This window comes from Hippocampus guttulatus, chromosome 10 (assembly GCF_054856545.1).
Source record: "Hippocampus guttulatus isolate MCC_2025c chromosome 10, RoL_Hgut_1.0, whole genome shotgun sequence".
Classification (NCBI taxonomy): Eukaryota; Metazoa; Chordata; class Actinopteri; order Syngnathiformes; family Syngnathidae; genus Hippocampus; species Hippocampus guttulatus.
Window position 1 is genome coordinate 9619897 of NC_141270.1, and position 21429 is coordinate 9641325.

At 40.5% G+C, this 21429-nt stretch overlaps 4 protein-coding genes across 4 annotated transcripts; 1 reads left to right on the top strand and 3 right to left on the bottom strand.

Moving 5' to 3' along the window:
* Window positions 1-151: 151 nt before the first annotated feature.
* LOC147199199 (dual specificity phosphatase 29-like) lies at window positions 152-1310 on the bottom strand. Its single transcript, XM_086121286.1, has 3 exons — window positions 1132-1310; window positions 792-1015; window positions 152-378 (listed from the first exon to the last, which is right to left on the bottom strand). Exons 1-3 carry the CDS (start codon window positions 1308-1310, stop codon window positions 152-154), a joined length of 630 nt encoding a protein of 209 aa, XP_085977412.1.
* A 2932-nt stretch (window positions 1311-4242) lies between these two features.
* Window positions 4243-5386, bottom strand: LOC147199200 (dual specificity protein phosphatase 13A). The gene is made up of 3 exons (XM_086121285.1): window positions 5197-5386; window positions 4760-4977; window positions 4243-4691 (listed from the first exon to the last, which is right to left on the bottom strand). Exons 1-3 carry the CDS (start codon window positions 5319-5321, stop codon window positions 4480-4482), a joined length of 555 nt encoding a protein of 184 aa, XP_085977411.1. The 5' UTR covers window positions 5322-5386; the 3' UTR covers window positions 4243-4479.
* A 1147-nt stretch (window positions 5387-6533) lies between these two features.
* Window positions 6534-7495, bottom strand: LOC147199201 (dual specificity protein phosphatase 13A-like). Its single transcript, XM_086122472.1, has 3 exons — window positions 7150-7495; window positions 6820-7028; window positions 6534-6742 (listed from the first exon to the last, which is right to left on the bottom strand). Exons 1-3 carry the CDS (start codon window positions 7302-7304, stop codon window positions 6534-6536), a joined length of 573 nt encoding a protein of 190 aa, XP_085978598.1. The 5' UTR covers window positions 7305-7495.
* A 640-nt stretch (window positions 7496-8135) lies between these two features.
* On the top strand, window positions 8136-18284 carry LOC147199202 (sphingomyelin synthase-related protein 1-like). Its single transcript, XM_086122445.1, has 6 exons — window positions 8136-8273; window positions 10945-11544; window positions 12633-12728; window positions 14717-14834; window positions 14961-15111; window positions 17180-18284. The coding sequence occupies exons 2-6, from the start codon at window positions 10949-10951 to the stop codon at window positions 17482-17484; spliced, it is 1266 nt and encodes a 421-aa protein (XP_085978571.1). The 5' UTR covers window positions 8136-8273; window positions 10945-10948; the 3' UTR covers window positions 17485-18284.
* The last annotated feature ends 3145 nt before the right edge of the window (window positions 18285-21429 follow it).

Sequence of the window (21429 nt, forward strand, 5' to 3'; positions counted from 1 at the left end):
ACATCCACCCGACCTATAGTACCACTTAACATCCACACATCACTTGCACATTTGCTCAACACGTTCACTGCTACAAGAAAGCAGGTTGCCGAGATAAAAATGAGATATGAAACCCAGTGGACCCCAAACCCCTTTTAAAATGTGATCCCAATCACGACTGTTGATCTTGCGTCTTTTGTCGTTTTAGCTTCTCCTCTTGCAGCGTGATGTCCAGAGCTCTGAGCTGTTTCAGGAAACCGTGGTTGGGCAGGACGCAACGGCGGCGTCGCACATGCTCAATGGCGTCCACCACTGTTAAGCCTTGCTCCATCATCAGGTAGGCCAAGACCAGTGACGCTGACCTGCTGCGACCCATCACGCAGTGCACCAACACCTTGTCTGGAACCAGTCATAAGGTGAGAATAATTGCAGAATGGTTGTGGCGGATGGCGAAGGCTTGCTTTCATTTGGGCAGTGAATTTTTCTTTATGCTTGCTAAATGTTGTGGGTATTGAACTTTTTTTTTCCCCCAAGTAAGGTCTAAAAAATGTAAATGTGCTGCACATAAAAATATAATCAAATGTTTAAAAACAAACAGTTCAGTTGTGTTTATCTTGGAAGTTAAATACAACTGAACTGTACTGTGTTTTACTCCTCTGTCTGCAGCCAGGTCAGCATTGCAAACGAGAATCTGTTCTCAATTGTCTTACCCGGAAGAGACAAAAGAAATATATAAACTCATTTAAGTCCAGTAATGAAGTACTGTAATGCTACTTTGTTACTTCAGCTTCAAGACTGCACCCTTAACTTACTCTGTGGTTGTCCCAGGGCCTCGCTGATGAACCGTGTCGCCGGGTAGAAGAACTGCGAGATGTTGAACGTGGGTTTGTCGTCGGCCTCCACCCCAAAATACTGGATGTCCATGTCTGTGTAGTATTCTGCACCAGTCAGCACATTGTTGTACTTCCCCTCTGCAGCATTCAACACATGCGTGATACCCAGCTCCTTCAGACCAGGTCGCTCCAGAGCCGTCTTCCTGTTTCCCAAACAACACATACCGCTGAATTCGTTTATAAAATCAATTCTAGTCATGATTTCTTTTCCTTTTCTTCCTTTCTGAATAACTCCAGCAGTTTGTGCGTGTTGACTTACTCATCCCCGATGAAGACATTGGGCCAGACTTGGTTGAAGTGTGCATATTGAACGCTGCTGCCGGTCCAGAAAAGCTGCTCCAGGTCTAGAGTACCTGGTGTGATGTAATCACTGTCTGGGTCCACTTGAACCGCCATGTAGGGGTTCTTTCCTCTTGATTTTACTCCACAGGAGGACATGGTTCACCTGTAGGCACCAAGGAAAATAATATATGTATGAAAATAATGATTTAAACTTAAACTAGTTAGATGTTTTCTTGTAGATATTTTTAAGATTAATTTTTCCACTTTCCTCCTTGTTTAGACTCATATCTCTTCTATAGTAGGCGCGTTCATGCGGCAGTGCAAAGTCCCCATACAAATGCCAGTGATTGACATGTCATGCCTTGACAATCCATGACATGTAACAATATCTCCCAGCAATGCTGCCCTGTGCAACCGCACATAATGCTGATGCCAGAAACCGCCACTGAATATATTGTAAGAAACAGATCTGCAAATTATTACTGCGAATGTACCTACACATATCAATAAAACCAAAAGAATCTGAGGATGTCATTCAACTTGTGCATTATAATCGGTCTCATTCGGATCCTATGGCCTGTTAGCCATTTACGTCCCTTGAGAAGATTTCATACGGCGTAGTATGCAATTCTAAAAGCAAGTTAAACATTAAAGCAGTGGTTCTTAACCTAGGTTCGATCGAACCCTCAGGGTTCGGTGAATCAGTCTCAGGGGTTCGACGGAGCCTCTGCCATGGAGGTTAAGACACACACGACGCAACATGTCAATTATTGATGACATGTCCGCTTGGCCATCACTGGCTGGTTCATTTTGTGCACAATTAAAAAAACGTATACTTTATACTTATACTAATTGTGTTGACATTTTTTCTGTTTTTAATAAATGTGTTTTTTTTTTAATGTCTTGAATTTGGAAACAAAACAAAACATATTTTTATTTTTCTCGAATGAAGGGTTCGGTGAATGTGCATATGACCTGGTTGGGTTCAGTACCTCTAACAAGGTTAAGAATCACTGTTCTCAAAGCCAAAAAATATTCAACTCATCAAGATCCTCATTATTATTATGAGTGTGTGAAGCCGAGTATAAAGCAGAAAAAAAAATCACTTACCTGTCATATACGTACTGCAGTGGTGTGAAATTTGTGATTTGTTTCCAAACAGGACCTGTTCCTTCACAGTCGGCATGAGGACACATGCTAACTGCTCTCGCTGTGTTTCACGTGATATTTTTAGGCCTCTGCCCGCCATGACCCCCCACATCAGCGTGACAACAACTGCTTGTTTCAAACCTTGTGATACCTCTTGTAGTGAATGACAGACTGGAAATATTTAAAATCCAATACGAGGCACACAAAATGTTTAAAGGGAGTGACGTGTTGCATCACGGTCATGTTAAGAATCTCAGATGTGTTTTAAACAAATGTGTTTGAGCTCAGCTAACAGCAGATTGAGAACCATTTGTAGAACTAACACATTATTGTCACATTTGTTTATTTTTTGGAGTTGGTCCCCAGAAATATAACGGCTTCAGTAAAAATTGTATGTAAACTAGCAGGCTATTTCCTGGTTCATGGAGAATGACATTACATGGAAGGGTGGAACACATATTACAATTCAAATGGGAAATAAAGAGCGCCAACATTGTGGTGATTCGCCTTTGTGTTGCTCGATAGCAGGCTACTTCCTGGTACATGCAATGTGACATAAGATGAAAGGACTGAACTGCTCCAGATGATGTAAACGGCACCGTTCCTTGCTGTTATTTCACAATTTTTATAAAGTATTGATGGTGTCTATATTTGCAATCCGGTGGTATTAATATATGGATTAAGTTGGGTTAGTGTGTTTGTGTGTGTGTGTGTGTCCGTGCGCGCAAATATTTATTGCAAATGTAAAGGTTAGACCACACTTGATTGACATGTCCTATGAGTCGTCTGTGTTTGAGCAGCAGCTCAGAGAGCTCTATCGCAATGGGGGTGTTCATGCAGTGCATCCCTCAAGAGACTTTCTAGTTCAACACACACACCTGCACAACAAATAAAACTACTGTACACGGCACTAGATATGCTTTGTAAATGAGTATGTTCCTTAGATTGGACTGTATATTAACTCATCTAAGTGGCTGTAGCAATTTCTTTTGTTCATGTATCACGTTATTATTTTTATGATGCTGCAAAAAAACCCCACAAGATCAGGGCACAAATGCACCGTCAATGAAAATCAACGACTTCCTTTGATAGCACTTGAACGTTGAACTCATGACAAAATCAAGACAGATTTTCTACAACAGATTCAAACAGAGCACTGTGACAACCCCCCGCAGGTCCTCTCAACAGAAAAACAATGTGGCATTATCCAATGAACTTTAACATTTGTCGCCTCACTTAGTTCCACGAGTGTGCATTGTTATGTAACATGTCGATGGGGAACACGTCTGCTCTCCTTGGAGAAGAACTGACATTCACCAGTACTGTATGCTCTATTTTTAGGATAGATGAACACGTGCAGATAATATGCGTTGAAATGAATTTGTGGTATTTTATATGATTTAGCTATCATGTTGTAGTTGTTGTTTTGTATGACGATGATTGCAACTGACATTTTCCTGGATCACATGACCTACCTTTGGCCTTGTGAGGAAAACGTGTAAATGATTTGGCACTACTTAAAACACAATGTTGTTCATAAAATGTATTGATGGTATTCATTTTAAGTAACAACAACCATAATAATATGAAATAATAATATCATCAGTGAAACAGAAAACTGTGATACATGATATTTAGATGCAGTAACGAACATAACATTTCCACTTATATTATCAAATATTGTGATTATTAAACACGTATATTTAATTAGCCTATCCGAATGGATCATTCATGGTCATTGAATGAATCATTTTTCTAGAGTTGTGTTATTTTATCTTTATGATAATGTTTTTCTTTATAAATACCATTAAAATAGAAGTAATCGAAAAGCAGTTGCATAGTTGGGGATGGGATGATTTCTAGATCAATGATGCAATACAATGTGTAGTTTTTTTTCATTTAATTCAATTTACACCACTTTTATTACAATTGCTATGGATATAACCTATAGTTAAGGTTAGTATGTGCGGTTAAAAACAAGCAAAAACTGTGTATTCTTATTATAAACAAGATCTCTGTGTTTCTTAAAAGGTTGTGAAGTAATACAGAATGTACAAAGTTGCGGATATTTTAATGTGTGACTAAAATGAAAAATATAGAAACTCAAAACATCTCTTCAAAGTGTTGTCCGTGCAAAATGTTTGTCAGGGAGTCGTAGTGGAAAGGAGGTGTCGCATCAAAGAAGGGGACACAACCTCCTTTTGAATGCCAACTGTTCACTCCGCTTGTGGAGGAGCAACAGGAAGTTCCGATTGGGGTATATGGCACGTTTTTGCACGACGTGCCTCAGAGCATCGTGGAGGGTGAGACGCTGATGCAGCATCAAGTAAGCCAGCGCCAGTGTGGCTGAGCGGCTTACGCCCATAATGCAATGCACCAGGACTTTCCCTGAAAAGTTGGAGGAAGAAAGTCAAAAGCGAGATGACAAATACAGAGAGTGGGTGACACAAGCTCACCGTGGTCCTTCTTTAGGCCTTTATGGATGAAGTCTGCTGCGGGTTTGAAATACTGACTGAGGTCAAAGTGGTCCGAGTCTTCTGCTGGTATGCCGCAGTAAACGTAAGCGTCGCCATAGAAACGTTGGTCCCCGATGCTACCCTGCTTGGAGTGAGCTGCATTCAGGATGTGAGTGATGCCCAGCTTGGATAAAGTCTTTTTATTCTGTGCTACAGCTCTAGCAAAACATACAAGAACAGAGGCAAAGCCACTTTAATGAAGTGGAACAACTACATTATTTTCATTCCATACCACCACATATATTTTCAATGTCATCGTTTGAATGACTGCAACGCTCTCTATTATTAAGTTGATCTCAATTAGAATGATTCTAAAGTTTGGATTCGTAACTTCCCTAAACTGCACTAACCTTGCACTCAACTGAGGCGTGACTCACAAATTTCCTATGTAGAGGTTTGGCCAGACTTCATCCACTGCAGTGAGCTCCAGTGTGCAGGAATCCAGAATGAGTTCCCCTTGTTTAATGAGCGCCAGGTCCTTTTGCTCCTTGCGCCTTGACATTATCTCCTCTCCAAGCGCCACAACGTGTGTGCGTGCGTGTGTGTGCGTGTGCGTGTGTGTGTCTGTGTGTGTGTGTCTGTGTATGTGTCTGTGCGTGTGAGTGAGTGAGTGAGAGAGACTAGAGTGTCACTTCACTGCCAAAGTCTGCTCGCCGCTCGCTGAAGGACCCCAGCAGCTGCTTGTATGGACATTGCTGGCCTCCAAAATTAGCTCACTGCTCTTTCTTTGGCTCCGTGTCGTTATTTGACATTGCATGATAGCCAGACGTCAGACAAAAAGATGTCACTCCAGCAATAAGACTTCCTCTCTACTGCTTTTCATACTTCAACACGAAAAGCATGTTGACTAAAAGTAGCGAAACTTGGAAGCTATTCTTCCATGGATGAGAACTGGTATAAAATCATGAACACAGGTGTTGGCCAAATTGCAGGTTAGGACATAATCGGGATACGCTCAGTTTTTATTAGGGTTGAAGATTGTCAGAACACAAAAGTAAAATTCTGTCAGCTATCTAATAAAAAAAAAAAAAAAATATATATATATATATATATTTTTTTTTTAATGAAATTATTGCAAATTTAGAGTGCTCAATCAGCCTGTCATGCATGTTTTTGGAATGTGGGGGGGGAAACCGGAGTACCCGAAGAAAACCCATACAGGCACATAGAGAACACGAAAACACCACACGGGAAGGCAGGAGCCAGAATGGAACCCTGCACCTCTGCACTGTTGACGGCAATGGTAAAAAAGCAATATTCTTCTGCATTGCATGTAATTCTAAATCAATTTAGAAGCAATTCGAAGCATTTATAGAGCACTCAAAAAAAATGTTTTTGACACAATGTGATTATTTTCTTTCCATGTTTTTAAATTCAAATAATTATTTTATTAAACAATTGTATACATTCTTATGCAATTATTTTACACATTAAAACATCTTTTCATTACACAAGTAAATTACTGTACTGTATATTAATATTGCCTAGTAGAAGCCATGAAAACACATTTAAATAATTGGCCCACTTAAATTACCACTTTTGCTACCAGAAACTGTGATGTGTTCAGATATCAATATTCCTCATTGGATCATATTTGAAGTTGTATTAATTTAATATCTTATATCGTATTCCATTAGATTATAAATTCATAGGCTACTCGATTTTGCATGTGGTGAATTGATCAAGAAGCAAGAAAGCAGTGTTAGATGGACTTTTATTTTGGCACGGTCTCTCCTTTGCTCTGCAGGGTTTGTTGGAGGGGCATAAGCTGCTGCAGGAAGCCTCTGTTTGGAAAGATCCAGCGTTTCTGCTGCACACACTTTATGGCAGACAGGAGTGTGAGGTGATGGTGAATCATCAGGTAGGCAAGGACCAACGTGGCTGAGCGACTCACACCCACAGCGCAGTGCACCAGTATCCTTCCTGGTGAGAAAAGCGATTTATTGGAAGTTGTTCCAACACCTTCAGGGAGGCTATCGCAGCAGCATCACACACATTACCTCCTGACGTCAGAGCCTGGTCGATGAAGGCAGCAGCGGGGTAGAAGAAAGGTGAAAGGTCAAATGTGGGCAGGTCATTGGCTGGCACGCCGTAGTATTTCACCGTGGTTCCGTAGAAGTCGTCGCTGCCTTTGCAACATAGTTTACCACGTGATGCATTCAGCACGTGAGTGATGCCCAGCGTCCACAGTCGGAATTTATCATGAGACCTACAACAAATAAAGAAGTCATATCTGCACTTATTACTGCCTATTTTGTTCCAAGCATTATTCTGACAGACATGAGGGCCCCAGATTTTGACAGTTTCGGCTTGCTATAAAGTACACTCACATGTCTCCCAGGTATAGGTTGGGCCACACCTCATCTCCATGACGACAGAAGTGAGGCGGTGCATGTAAAACCTCCACCAGCTCTTTGAGAGAGAGCTCTGTTGTCGAATGCTCACCCTGTGTGCCATCTTCTCTCACTCCGGGAATGATAATCATTCCCGGAGTCTTCAGTGTCGCATTTCGCTGGTGACAAGCCACTCATGACAAAGCAAAGGAGATGTTTTTTTAAACCCTAAAACTAAAACACTCACATGCTCTGTTGCCCTCTATGCACTTTCATGCCATTTGACTGCTGAAGACAGGTGGGGTTGTTTGGCAGAGGAAAGACTTTCATGGGACTGTTTTCAAAATGTGTGCCACAGCTTAAAGGTTGGGAAACATTGCTTTGGGAATACCCCACGTAATAGCAAAAGGGTACAGTATATGAAAGTGATAAATCATAAAGATTCGTCGAATTTGAATTGAATGCATTAATGATTACATTGCTTTAAAAAAAATTATAGTAAGCCCCAAAAAAAATTGTGATGTTGCCTATCACAATAATTTTCGGAGATTCTCACAATAGGAATTACTTTTAACTACTTTAGTGCCGTATTAAAATACATTTTAAAAAATATTTTGAGCATTGGTCATTCAAGTAATGGTCAAGGCAAATCTGTATCCATAACCAGAAAAAGCTTACATCGAGACTGCAGTTTTGGGGCCTTCATATACTGTACCTGGGGGAGGGGGAAAAAAATTAATGTTTATATTTATTTGTTTATATTTTATGACTTTGCTTCATCATCAAATGGATCATTTGATACGCCATTTTTATTGATATCACAGCATTCATCGTTATTTTCTTTATTTTTATTTTTAATTTTTTCTATGTGGAGAGGCATTGTTTCAGTAAACGGGAATCATCTTCCTACATTTGGACAGCAGATGGCAGTGCGCTGAAACATACCTCCCAAGAGACGTTTGTGGCTCCTCTTGTCTGCTGTTGTTGGTTATTGCCATTTCCTGTTTGCTGTTGCCTGGTTGTGAAAGTAGAAGGCATGAAACACTCCTGCAATGCGAGAGGAAGACGGCCCAGCTCTTCCTTCTCCCCACTCTGACACAAGCACTGACACTGGTTCTTTGGTAAGAAAAAAATCTACTTCTTCCCAAAAGTATTTAGTTTACACCTGCACACGTTTGACCTCACGTCTTTGTTTGGTTTCATTTTAGTTTCACACAGTTGTTTATTATTATGTTACTCTAGTAACAAATAGAAAGCACGTTACTGTCCTGAGTTTCTCCCACTTTGTATTGGTTAGCCCTCAGGGTGTATTGCGGTTGTTCTTCTAATTTGCAGTGTTTGCAGGAATCTTCCGAGTTATTTTACAGGCTGATCACGTCTTCTTTGTCAGTGTGTGACTCAACAAGCAAAACAAGTCTTGAAACTTAACGCAGGCCATCCCAGAGGGCTGCTCTCGTTGGCAGTTTTTTTTTGGAGGGTTTGCTTTGTATGGTGCTTTAATCGGAATGGTTAAATTATCATGGGAACGTTTGTAGGAGTTAAACTATACAGTGTGCTTGCCCTGATAAACGTTGTTGTTGTTGCTGTTGTTTCTTTCACCCTTCCATCCTTCCACCTTTCAATCTCTCAATGGGGATAAAATATTTGCCCTAATATTAGGACAACAAATGAGACGTCTTAAATGGGATATTGCAGTGCTAGATTATTAATTCCAAGGAAAATGAAAACGGACCATTCTTTAAGTCTCTTAGTCTTGTCTACAAGTAATCTGTCCAGCCTTTTGGCAGTTTCTGTTGATGTTGCTGCTGTTGTTTTTCAGCTGCTTGCGTCATGTGACATCCTTTGGGGCGTGACCGATAACATGGATTTAAAAAAAAAAAGGAATTTAGGGGAGAAGTCGTGAAAGCTAAATTTCAAAATGCGGTAGCATTTTTGTCTATCAAAAAAAATGTTAATGTAATTTTGACTTTGCTTTACAGACCCGATACTGACAATATCATTAATCTGAGAAATATTGACGTCATGATTTGCATCACTGTTAAAGATGAAATGCATTCCTATTTTAATTATGACTGATATTCTGTTATAATAAAAAAATTACACTGTCTCCAAATTTAATCCAAGAATAATATTTCATCCTTCCTGCCTTGACAAACCAGCTGTCACAGTAAAATATATCTCAAAAACTGAACACGTGACAAGATGTACTGACACATGTTGACTCTGGGTACACTGTCCATCAGCATGTGGAGCCCTGCATTTGTAATTATTCTGTTCATGTTTTTCTGGTCTGGTTGACCCTTGAGCCGTAGGGAGGAGCTCAACGGGCTGAGCTGTGGTGGTCTTATCTAAGGTTAAAGGGCAAGGACAGTTTTTCTTAATAATCTGTATGCATTTCAGTAGCAGGAAGCAAACACCTGACTGGGGTATTAATTACCGCTGCCAACTTTGCGTGTTTTTTAAAAAAAATGAAAAATACAATCTTTGATTCCACAAAGATCACAGCCAATAAGCAGTCATCAGAATGCAGAGGATGTATCTAGCCGGCAGGAGTGAACAAATAGCTAATCATCACGTGAGTCATCTTGATTTATGTACCTCTTAAATCACCTCTGGAACATTAGAATTATAATGTAAATGTTCATCCATTGACAAGCATTTTTACCATTTCTCAGGTTAATGTTTTTGGAATTTTGTTTTAAATTAATGACACTTAAATTAATGACATTTTGGATGGTGTTAACAATAGAAAAACAACATTGTCCAGGTTTTTGAGAAAAAAACAAAACAAAACAAAATGTGCTATCACCATCTCAGAGATCCGGATCTCAGTCCACTCTTTATGAAGCTCTCCCAGACTTCTGAATTGTAGTTGCTTGATAACCTTCTCTAGGCTACGGTCATCCCTGTCACTTGTGCACTTTTCCCGCCACATTTTCCCCAATGATGGTTTTCTGCACAACTGTCACGTCGACACTCTTCCCCATGACTCTGAAGCCTGCTAAACCAGATTGAGACCAAGGCTGAGCAAATCCTCCGCAGTTAGATTGGGACACAGCGAGCCTACAATGTTGAACTTTCGCATAATATTAAAATTTTGGGAAAAACTAGATTATTTTTTGTCTTCATGCCATAATCATCAACATTTAACCAAAGGCTTGAAATATTTCATTTTGTGTGTGTGTTGAAATAATATAACCTACAACTTTCACTTTTGAAAGTAATTGTTGAAATAACTTTCCAATTATTAAAGTTTTTGGGGCACCCACATGTAAAATACAGATATTCACACACACACACACACACACACACACACACACACACACACACACACACACACACACACACACACAAATATTATGGTGTCTGACTACATGTGTGGCTGCACTGTTTGTATTTAGTGTGAAACGGTTACAACACTAAGACATTGATGATTGGCATTTTTAATTGTGTATCATCATTAAGCTAGCATCTTATATTGTATTCCCATACATAAAGCACTGGTTGCATAATAAGCGATGATGAAAACAATACTTGCTCCCTGTCGGCTAATATCTTTATCTCCAATTTTATCCTGGTTAAGGTCTAAATAATGGGCTTATTCATTCAGTTACGCTTATTTAAGTGATGTAATGAACCTGTCGTTTCTTTCAAGTGGTGATGACGTTGGAAGGCATTAGGAGGCTTTGATCAGTAAGCGTAGCCTCCTGCATGCTCTGAATGGTCCCTTTCAAAGCATCTGTTGAATCATGGAGTCCTCTGTACCGTCAAGCGTTGTGTGTCTGTCTGCAGAGGCATGGCATCAGAGAGCGGTGTGAGTGCATGGAGCTGTAAGCAGGTGGCCCAGTGGCTACAGGCGGAAGGATTCGCCGACTATGTGGATCTGCTGTGTGCTGACCACCGCCTGGATGGGCCCAGTCTCCTGGCTCTGACTGAGGCCGACCTACGTGGACCTCCTCTGAGCCTCACTGTGCTAGGGGACATCAAGAGGCTGGCAATATCCCTCCGCCAGCTTCAGAGACAGAACCATGCTCAGGTGCAGGAGCTGGGTCTCCAGCCTAGTGACAGTCTCCCAGCGGCCGACTGGACCTGGGACAGAGGCGACAGGCACTGCAACGGAGGAGAGTTCACCGGGAATGGCATTGCGCTCCGACAGAGGAATGGCACCCAAACTGAATATGGCTCCGGAGCGCCGCTGCGTCACACTCACTCCAACGGAAGATGTCGGCAGCACCTGGCCGGAAGGCTTGACCCGGAGGTGTGGAAGACCATCTTGAGTGTCATTTATGTCTTTTTAGTGTTTGGCTTTACTTCCTTTGTTATGGTCATCGTACATGAGCGTGTTCCAGACATGAGAACCTATCCACCGCTTCCTGACATCTTCTTGGACAGGTACTAGCTTTACATGCACCGTGATAAACTACATCGAGATTGTGCACTCTGGTTCAAAATAAGCGGGTTTCGCATTGCAGTTTGCGGATCAAAATTGAGCCCCTTTAATACACATTGAATCACAAAACAGAGAGTCAAACACAATCGGCAAAAGTAGTAACGCGTTGTACTGGGAGTGGTTCGCATCACTTGAGAGAGACATGATAGTCAATGACTGTCAATTAGTCACACACTGCACAGAGCAGCAATGCTGGTAAGAAATAGTGGAGAAAATGAGGGACTTGAGGAAAAGAGTTATATCTGGACACATTTAAACTTTATTGAGAGTACAAAGGCAGACTGTAGAGTCTGCAAGGAACCCCCCCCCCAAAAAAACAGTTTCTCTAATGCAACTGTTGCTCCTTGAAGCTCGATGGAAACTGCATTGTAGCAATGTCAGTCCATCCCGAGAGAATCTTCTCCAAAACAGGGCAAATAATTTGTGACAGTGGAAATTGTCACAAATTTCCACTGTCACAATTTTCCTGTGTGGAGCTCGCATATTCCCCCTGTGCCTGCGTGGGTTTTCTCCGGGTATGCCGGTTTCCTCCCACACTCCAAAAACATGCATTGCAGGTTGATTAGGCACTCCAGATTGTCCCTCGGCATGATTGTGAGCGTGAATTGTTGTTCATTTATGTGCGCCCTGCGAATTGCTGGCAAGTAGTTCAGGGTGTACCCCGGCTACTGCCTCAAGACAGCTGGGATAGACTCCAGCATGTCCCTCGACCCCCATGAGGATACTGCGGTTCAGAAAATGGATGGATTGATATTACAACAGAGCTTTAAAAAAAAATCAATGTAAAGAAAAAGAAAAACAATTGTTCATTATATTGTCATATTTTTATTGTTAAATAAAAACCTAGCTTCAGTTCCCTGGGATTAACCATCAAAAAAAATAAATCTCCACAAAGTTAGAAAGTTGCATTGATTCACAAAACTGGTCTGTTAAATTGATACCGGTATATCTATGTTAGCCTTGGTTCATGTGCACCTTGTCCCCATATCTAATCTGCATGCTGACATTGATGCATTTTAACCCCTGACAGTGTTCCGAGAATCCCATGGGCTTTTGCAATGGCTGAAGCCTGTGGACTCATCCTGTGCTACATGCTTATGTTGATCCTGCTGCTTCATAAACACAGGTAACACCTAAGGCCTCCTCCCCGTTAAAATGTTACCCGGCCTGAAAATAGTCATCACACATTTCATTCAGTGCGTAGACCGAGCTCCATGAAAAAAATCAGTTTCAACTCATGACATACAGTGAATTCTACTCAAGTGAACACATAGGACAGTCCTGCACCAAAAATCACAGAGTGCTGCAATTTAACTCGATCACACAGCTCACATGACAAAATGTGAGAGGACTGGACCAATTTCAAAATCGGAATGATTCTGCAAACAAAAGCGAGTGCTGTATTTTTGTTCTTTTGGTCTGAGCACACTGCAGTGGGGAGCACGTGCTGGAGTAGTCCCGGTGCAACCAAAAATTGGATCAATAGAAGTGAATCATGGGGTGGGCTTATGTCACTTGATAATATCATACCTATATAGTATGGATTTGAGAAGGGAGAAATACAAGATGCATTCTTCCAACATGAGGAGGGGAATATGGTGGGGCACGGCATTTTTTGGTTTGCCCGTTTGCTAGCTAGCAGACTACTTTGTTACAAAACAATGTTAGGATTAGACTGATGGGACTCCCAGGATGTGGGAGGAATGCTACCATTGAGACACAATGGTGAAAAGAGAGGATAAAGTCCTCTATCCGGATTTCTAAATTGAATGCCTTCTTGCTCACCACAAAAGCTTTTTTCTGGAATGGAAGAATCCATAAAGTTGGCAGAAGCATTTATCCACAGAGAAGCATTTATCCACCTGCGCCTTTTACACAGAGCCTAGCCGAGCGAGATATTGCCTCGACTGTGCGACAGGGCATCCATCCTGCGTTCAGATATTAGATGACGTCAGCATCATGTCTCAAATTCTTGGATGGCCAATGCTTTCAAATCCAACAGTGCAGAAGAAGTGAGGGTCAAATTTTATACGACTGTCACAGGACTGCAAAAATGAAGAGTCTGTAATCGACAAATACTGAAACTTTGGGATTATTTCCCACTTGACAAAGAAGATCAAGTCCAATGTGTTCCACAATAATGCGTCAATGATTGCTTAACACAGGAAAGCGTATTAATATGAGCTAATATTGCCTACTAAGTCTGAACGATTTCGAAAAATAATGAAATTGTGATTCCCCCTTCATATTGGGATTGTGATTTCATATGTGACTATTTTTTTTCCAGGTCCTCTTCCCATGTATGTTTTTGACAAATCCAAGCAATAAAGTACCGCATTAAAATAAATACTATCAGTTTTATTACACATGAAATTTTTTGTTGTCGAGGTTAGGCTTATGCTAAAATAAAGCAAAAATGTACCACATCATTCTATAAGTCATAGATGAGATGACAACAACATTGCAAACAAATCCATGGCTTGATCACTTCAACATTTCATGTTTCGTGAAACACTGATTTGTAAAAATGAGGATTGCGCTTATTAAGCACCGAATTTATAGAGTCACATTATAAATTATTTCAACTATTTAAAGCCATGCACACTCAAAAGTCACAGATACTACAGTAAAACAGGACGATGGCAAGCCGAAGAGGACAAAATTAGACAAAAATAATACCTACATGCTGTGTTTAACAATTTGAAAACAGAGGAAGGAGAAGGGGAAGCCAAACCCCATATTCTCTGACTTCCCCTTTAAAAAACAAGCTGCTTTCAAAATCTGCAGTGTAGCAGGAGAATGCTGGCTCCACTTCAGGTGGAATTCCCCCCCATTCTGTGTTTGTACACTTAATACAGAGCGGCAAAATAGTGACAGAAAAATGGGAAAATGTTGGGTTTTACAGAACAGGGATGAAATTAAATGTTTAGACAGATACTGCTTAAGGCTGATTGAACAGCACATCTGTATTGCCTCAGTTGCTTCAAGAAGCAATTACTGTCCTATACAATTCCACGCTGTCAACAATCAATCGGTTATCACACTCCTGTGCTTGGCAGAGGTAATAATCAATCAGCATTTCTCCTCCCGACCTTACTTTTAATTTGTCTTTAGGTCCATTCTCATAAGGCGGTTGTGTTCTCTGATGGGAACTGTGTTTTTACTTCGCTGCTGCACCATGTTTGTCACCTCGCTCTCCGTGCCTGGACATCATCTCAAGTGCACCAGCAAGGTGAGAAGCTTCCACGTGCGTTCTGTCGACTCGGATTAGAAATGCTGCGAGTTGTTTCAAAGGAGCTGTGCTCCAGCTCTGGGTCAGCGCATTCGTGCCGCTAACTAGGCTCTCTTGTTCACTCAGACGTACGGCAATTTGATGGAAAAGATACAGAGGGCACTGACAATATGGGTCGGATTCGGGATGACTCTGACCGGCGTCCAAACATGTGGAGACTACATGTTCAGCGGACACACGGTTGTCATTACCCTGCTCAACTTTTTTGTGACAGAATGTGAGTGGAACATTTTGGCCGTATCTACCTTCTTTATGCAAATCGTGGCCGTGAGCCTTTATTTACTCAGATGCCGTTAGGGAGGCTTACAGTGTTTTGTGTGTGGGGGAGGTGCATCTTTATTATAGGAGAAAACAATAAAACAATTCAAACTATATATTACAACTTTTGAACAGAACAGAAGCAAACTGAGAGAAATGAATCGGAAGTCATACACATGGACACAAATAACATTATGTAGCCATCACATACTGGAAAATACATTTTAAAAATCAGATTTTTTAAATTTGAATCGTCTTTTCCATTCATTTTAATGATATTGCAATGACTTGTCTTATTCTAATCAGTTAAATCCTCATTACAATTTTTAAATGGATAGCTTCCGCCTCACAGTGCAGGGGTGCAGGGTTTGATTCCGGCTCCATCCTTCCTGTGTGGAGTTTGCATGTTCTCCCCGGGCCTGCGTGGGTTTTCTCCGGGTACTCCGGTTTCCTCCCACATTCCAAAAACATGCATGCTAGCCTGATTGGACACTCTAAAATTGTCCCTAGGGGGGAGTGTGAGCATGAATGGTTGTTCGTCTGTGTGTGCCCTGCGATTGGCTGGCAACCAGTTCAGGGTGTCCCCTGCCTACTGCACGAAGACAGCTGGGATAGGCTCCAGCACTCCCTGCCACCCTTGTGAGGATAAAGCGGATTGGAAATGGATTTATGTGCACGAATCATTTACAACAGTAGTAGACAAGTAACACTGGCATTATTATTTACTACCAATCAATCAATTTCACAACTGCGTATCCTTAAAGGGGAACTCAACCCCCAATTTTTCACAACAGTAATATAAGTGTATTCTCCGCCACTGGTGAATTGCTGAGTCTTGACCTGAAGAGTTAACCCGTTTGTGTTGTGACATGCGCCCACTCAGTGGTTGCTTGGTTTCCCCACCACATGCATGAGTGCATTCCTCACTGGACGTGACAGCAAACATCATGCGCCTGAAGAATGCACTCTTTTCTAAACTGAGAAAACCAAGCAACCATTGAGCAGGAGCATCTCACATTTTTTATTGTCGTTTTTCATCGCCTGACAATAAGATAAACATCCCCGAATACTTTGTAATGCAACAATTCCACTGAAAAAATGTTTGATTAATCTCTGTACAGAGCATGTTTTTTTCTCTTAATATATTTGGGGATCTAGATTCCGGACTCTGTAACAGATAAATTGGATTTCATTATTTCCGATTTATGGTTTTGGTATTTGGTTCGACCCTTACTTAGCGCAACGGATGAACCACAAAAACTGAGGTTCCACCCTAGTTGGTGCGCTGCATCCATTTGAGGAGCTGCGGTTATGTGATTTGTTGATATGAAAAAATGAACAAATCATTGTTTTATTTTATTTTTTATTTTTTAATAAATGAAAACGAGCATGTGCACATAATTATCCTTGTGCCACTCTGTCTGGAAACCATTTGTTCTCAAGCCATAAATCTTTAATCAACTATTTGAATTTTAAAGAGGGCAGGATAATTAGCAATTAAAGGCCAGCCAGCCACTTGTGAAAACATATTCGATTCTCATCATGGATGTCAAAATGGGCTCACTGTCTCTGAGCTTGTTATGCTTAGCCGCTTACATTTCAAGAGACTGGAGTAGCATTTATGACATTTTCTGTCACATTTAATCATTCAGACTCATTCAGAGGAACAATTTAGGTGTTATTTTAACATCTTATTACAAAATCAACCAACAAAATGAACATCATATGGCCCAGAGTGAACCGTTTTAATCCATAGTAGTGGTGGCGGGGAAGTCTATTTTTAGTGATAACACATATTTGGTGTGATAATGACTGTTTACACAGCCAGATGGTGTATGTGGCACTGGCTCAACACAGTGCTAAAATTTTGACTCATGGGCGTTTTATTCATTAAATTAGTTTGGCACATGTGATGTTGACTTACCCAAAGTTTAGGCAAATGAAAGTAAGTTGGTTTGCTCTGCTCTTGTAAATAAATTGCAATGATCAAAACCTTAGAATAATATCTTCGACTCCCCCTTTGGCAGACACTCCTAGAACGTGGAATTTAATTCACACCATCTCCTGGGTGTTGAACCTCTTCGGGATTTTCTTCATCCTGGCGGCACACGAGCACTACTCAATCGACGTCTTCATCGCCTTCTATATCACCACGCGCCTTTTCCTGTACTACCACACCTTGGCCAACACCCGCGCCTACCAGCAGAGCCGGAGGGCTCGCATCTGGTTCCCCATGTTCTCCTTCTTCGAGTGCAACGTGAACGGACCCGTTCCCAACCAGTATCACTGGCCTTTCAGTAAACCTGCCTTCATGAAGACACTCATTGGGTAGACTGTAAATGCTTGCCCCCTTCATCAGCCACGCTCCGTTCATCTCGAGTTTGTGTTCCAGCTCAAATATTAGTTTAAGATGATTTTTTTATGTCTGCATACAGACCGCAGATAAGATGAAGGTTGTCACCCAAGGAAGCCAAAGATATTTGTTTATTTCAAATGAGAGCTTCATTAACCTAATAACTTTTTTTTTCTATTTTTGCACATGATATAATTGAATTGGTGGTAGGGTGGGATGGTCTCCATGCACTGAACACATCCTGGATGGAGTGCACAAGTATCGCTTTTGCCTTAATATATTATTACTGCTGTGGTATTCCAATTGATCCCACCCAGCATTCGTATGAAAAAGTTGGATGGGGTTTCACAGAGTTAAGTCACATTTTAGTAAGTGTTCAAGCGCAGTTTTTGCTACCAAAGAAGTTTCTTCTGGACAATACTTGCTGTTCTGCGAGAGGCATTGACACTCTAATTTATTTGTGTAATGTAATGCTATGACTTTTGAGAACGGAAGCTTTTTTTGTCTTACATGAGAGTGTGCTGCACCTACTCATGTCAGCGGCTCATTAGCCAAAAAAAAGGGCTTTAAAAGAACAGCAACTATGCAATAGTGCATATGCGTTTCATGTGATTGTTTACAATTTATGTTTTTATTTGCAATGCAAGTGATAATCGGAATGCCTTTTGGCTTGCCTACCCAATGTTTACAAGAGCAGCAAGTTTTTATATTTTATACTGACTGTTGAAGTTGATTTGAACTAATTTGTGGATTATTTTTAATTAAAACATATACAAGTGCTTCTATGCGTGAACAATCTCTAATAACTTTTCTGCAGAATCTGTCCATGAAAGTATGTTGAACTTTCCATTTATCCTTCTACACTAAGCATTTAGGTGTATGTTTTCTCTGTCAAGGAGACAGCAAACTAATAATGACTTTCTGGGTGCACCCAAACAGGAAAGATTGCATTTGAAAGATCAATCACAGAAAAATAAATGACATTGTTGGGGACTTGCTCTAAATGGTGTGTGGATTTGGAACCTCTGGGCTCTGCAACGAGATTCATTGCTTGCAAGGCTGAAAAATCTCACCGCTTGGCCGCTGTCCTTTTCTGGTTTTTCTTAATGGGAAAAATGGAAGTGTGCATAAGGCATTCAAATTATATGAAGGCTTTATTAGCAAGGAATGAAATACAGGAGGGATACCATGAATTATGTAATCTTTTAGTAAATATACTGTATATTTTTATGATCGTTTTTTAATTTATTTTTCTTAATTTTAATTGTTTAAAAATTTGTTTTTGAATTCTTTTTACAACTGGTTAGTTAAAGTTTTATCATTAGTGGTTTACTTTTTAAATGTTGAATATTAGTTGAGTGCAAGATAAAAAAAACAGTATTGTGTAGTAATGTGAAGAAACGTATGAATGAGCTCTAAAAGCTCGTGTATGATATTACTTGACAAAACTGAATTATTTTTTTTTATTTTAGCTTTATTTTTTTATTGTTACTTTTCAATAATGAAAATAAACCTCGAATGTGATGGTTAATTATGAACACAGCCATTTCCCGGTTAAAAGAGGGTGTCCACACGTGCAACTAAATTCTTAGTTTTTATTTTTACTTACCCTCTTGCAAAGATGTTCCCCCCCCCCCCCAACTTAGTTATACACGTTATATTAAGGGTGGAAAGGCTTTGAAGTGATTTATATTGGTCTTACTGTGTTGACATCCCCCCTCCCGGCAGACCAGCATTTACGCTCACATTCATACTTATAAAAAAAATTCGAGTCTTGAATGAATCTTACATGTACTTTTTTTTGTGGAAAACAACACAAGCATAGCAAAAACTCCACACAGAAAGGCCAGAGCTAAGATTCGAACACAGAACTTAAGAACTGCAAGGCAGTTGTGCTAAACACTTTCTTACCATGCTAACTGTGTACCTGTATTGTCATCTATAAATTAAGGTTGTAGCATAATCTGTGCAAGGGCTAGCCATCTCTAAATACAAACATAAGCACTGATGCTTGTGTTAAAACCACATTCGAGGTGCTGGACCACCGAAATTTAAGTGCAGGTGATTTCTTGTTGCCATGGCAATGACAGAGAGTCGATCCCAGTTTCTCCCTATGATGAGCCAGCATACAACAATGGACAGCAATGTTTGACAGTGCAGTTATCACATACTTTTGTGTACAACTTGCGTGAACTACGTAACAGTGGTTTCACTTCCTTCAATTTGTCTTTTAAGGTGCAGTCATGCGTAGCGGCAACACTGTACAATTTGGAGAAAAAGATCTGATGTAACCAAGTGTGGATGGCTGAGAGAGAGAGAGAGGGAGAGAGAGAGAGACAGGAGTCTTACATGCTTGGTTGAAATTTACTGACATCTGTGTGTGCCCATCCCTTCATCAGCTGATGAATAAAACATCCCAATCCCTGCCAATGGCGAGAAGCTCTAAAAAGGCTGTGTTGAGACAGGTGCGTGAAGGCAGTGTGACAACAAATGTGCAGAAATGTGCACATGGATTCCACTGTCTATTCCAGGCATGGGCAACTACACTCTGAGTGGCCCCTTGCTTAATGCAATCAAATAAAAGAGATTTTTGAAAAAAAAAATCTTTTGGGGGATTTGTTTCATGTCTTAGTTGCGCTTACAATGGGTCTTATAATAATAATAACATAATAATAGATTTTATTTATAAGCGCCTTTCAAGACACCCAAGGACACTTTACAATAACAAAAAACACAAAACAATACGGGTTGAGCAGCGGCAGCCAAAACGCGCCAGCGTTCACTCAACCCGAAAGTCAGAAAGAAACAAGGGAGGGAGAGGGGGAGAAAAAAACCCCCACGCTCGAACTACCCTCATTTGAGGATAATTTGAGTGAGGCAAAAACATCCTGCACAAGCATATGACAGTTACAACAGGTCACAAGACATAAACAATGAAGACGGTGAAACAAGGGAATGTATGAGGGAGGGGGTGATGGTGGGGGACTAGCTTGGCTCGTGACAAGACTTTTTTTTTTTTTTTGTTTTTAGATAAGCACATTCTCGTGATTTATGTCCAGTCTGAAGTGGCAACAGTTCCCCTTTCATTTGGTCTTCTGTTTGCCCATACAACTCAACATCAGGAGATGCTTGTTTCATCCGTTGACTGCCGTTCCTCTTTACTCGCAGTCATTTTCGGATTCTTCAACTGAAAATTACAACATGCAACACTCACAAAACGTTAGCGATATATGTATTGTCACGTTTTTACAGGTTATGATGCGCTTTAAATTCAGCCTCAAATTTTACACGAAAGCCAAATATCCACTGTATTACTTCTTGGCAGCCGTGTATACTGTATAATGTCACTTTTTCCTCTTTATCTATTCCAATAGATTCAAGATGGGTACTGCCCTATACTGCGGCATGAGTTGGCCTTGTATTTTTTACAGAACAGAAAAAACAGGACAAACAGTACATCAATGTTCACATTTTGTGTGAGTTTATTTTTGAGGGAAAAACGTTCTTGGAAATGGAAATAAATACAGTGTGTGGTTATTTTGTTGTTTGCTTCAAACACTTTGTTGTTGGGTTAGGATAGTGGATCTTTTTAAACTTTTTTTTAAATAAAAATCAAATATATTAAGACCCCTAAGAGTATTTTTCAGTTTTGTCCATTTTTAAAATAGTAATTTTGCTTATTATACTGTACATCTAGACACACCTATTAGCACTGATGAAAAATTGTGACACCACAGCATTTAACTATTTCAGTCCCATTGATGATGATACACGTCCAATCGTGTGGTTCTTTTCAACTTTCTGCGATGCACTTAAATTAGTTCATTACTCGTAGACGTCCATTGGAACTGGGAGAATGGCAGCGAATGAACATTCATTCTAATGCGTTGGACGTCTAGCGTGGTCAATGGCACTGAAAGAGTT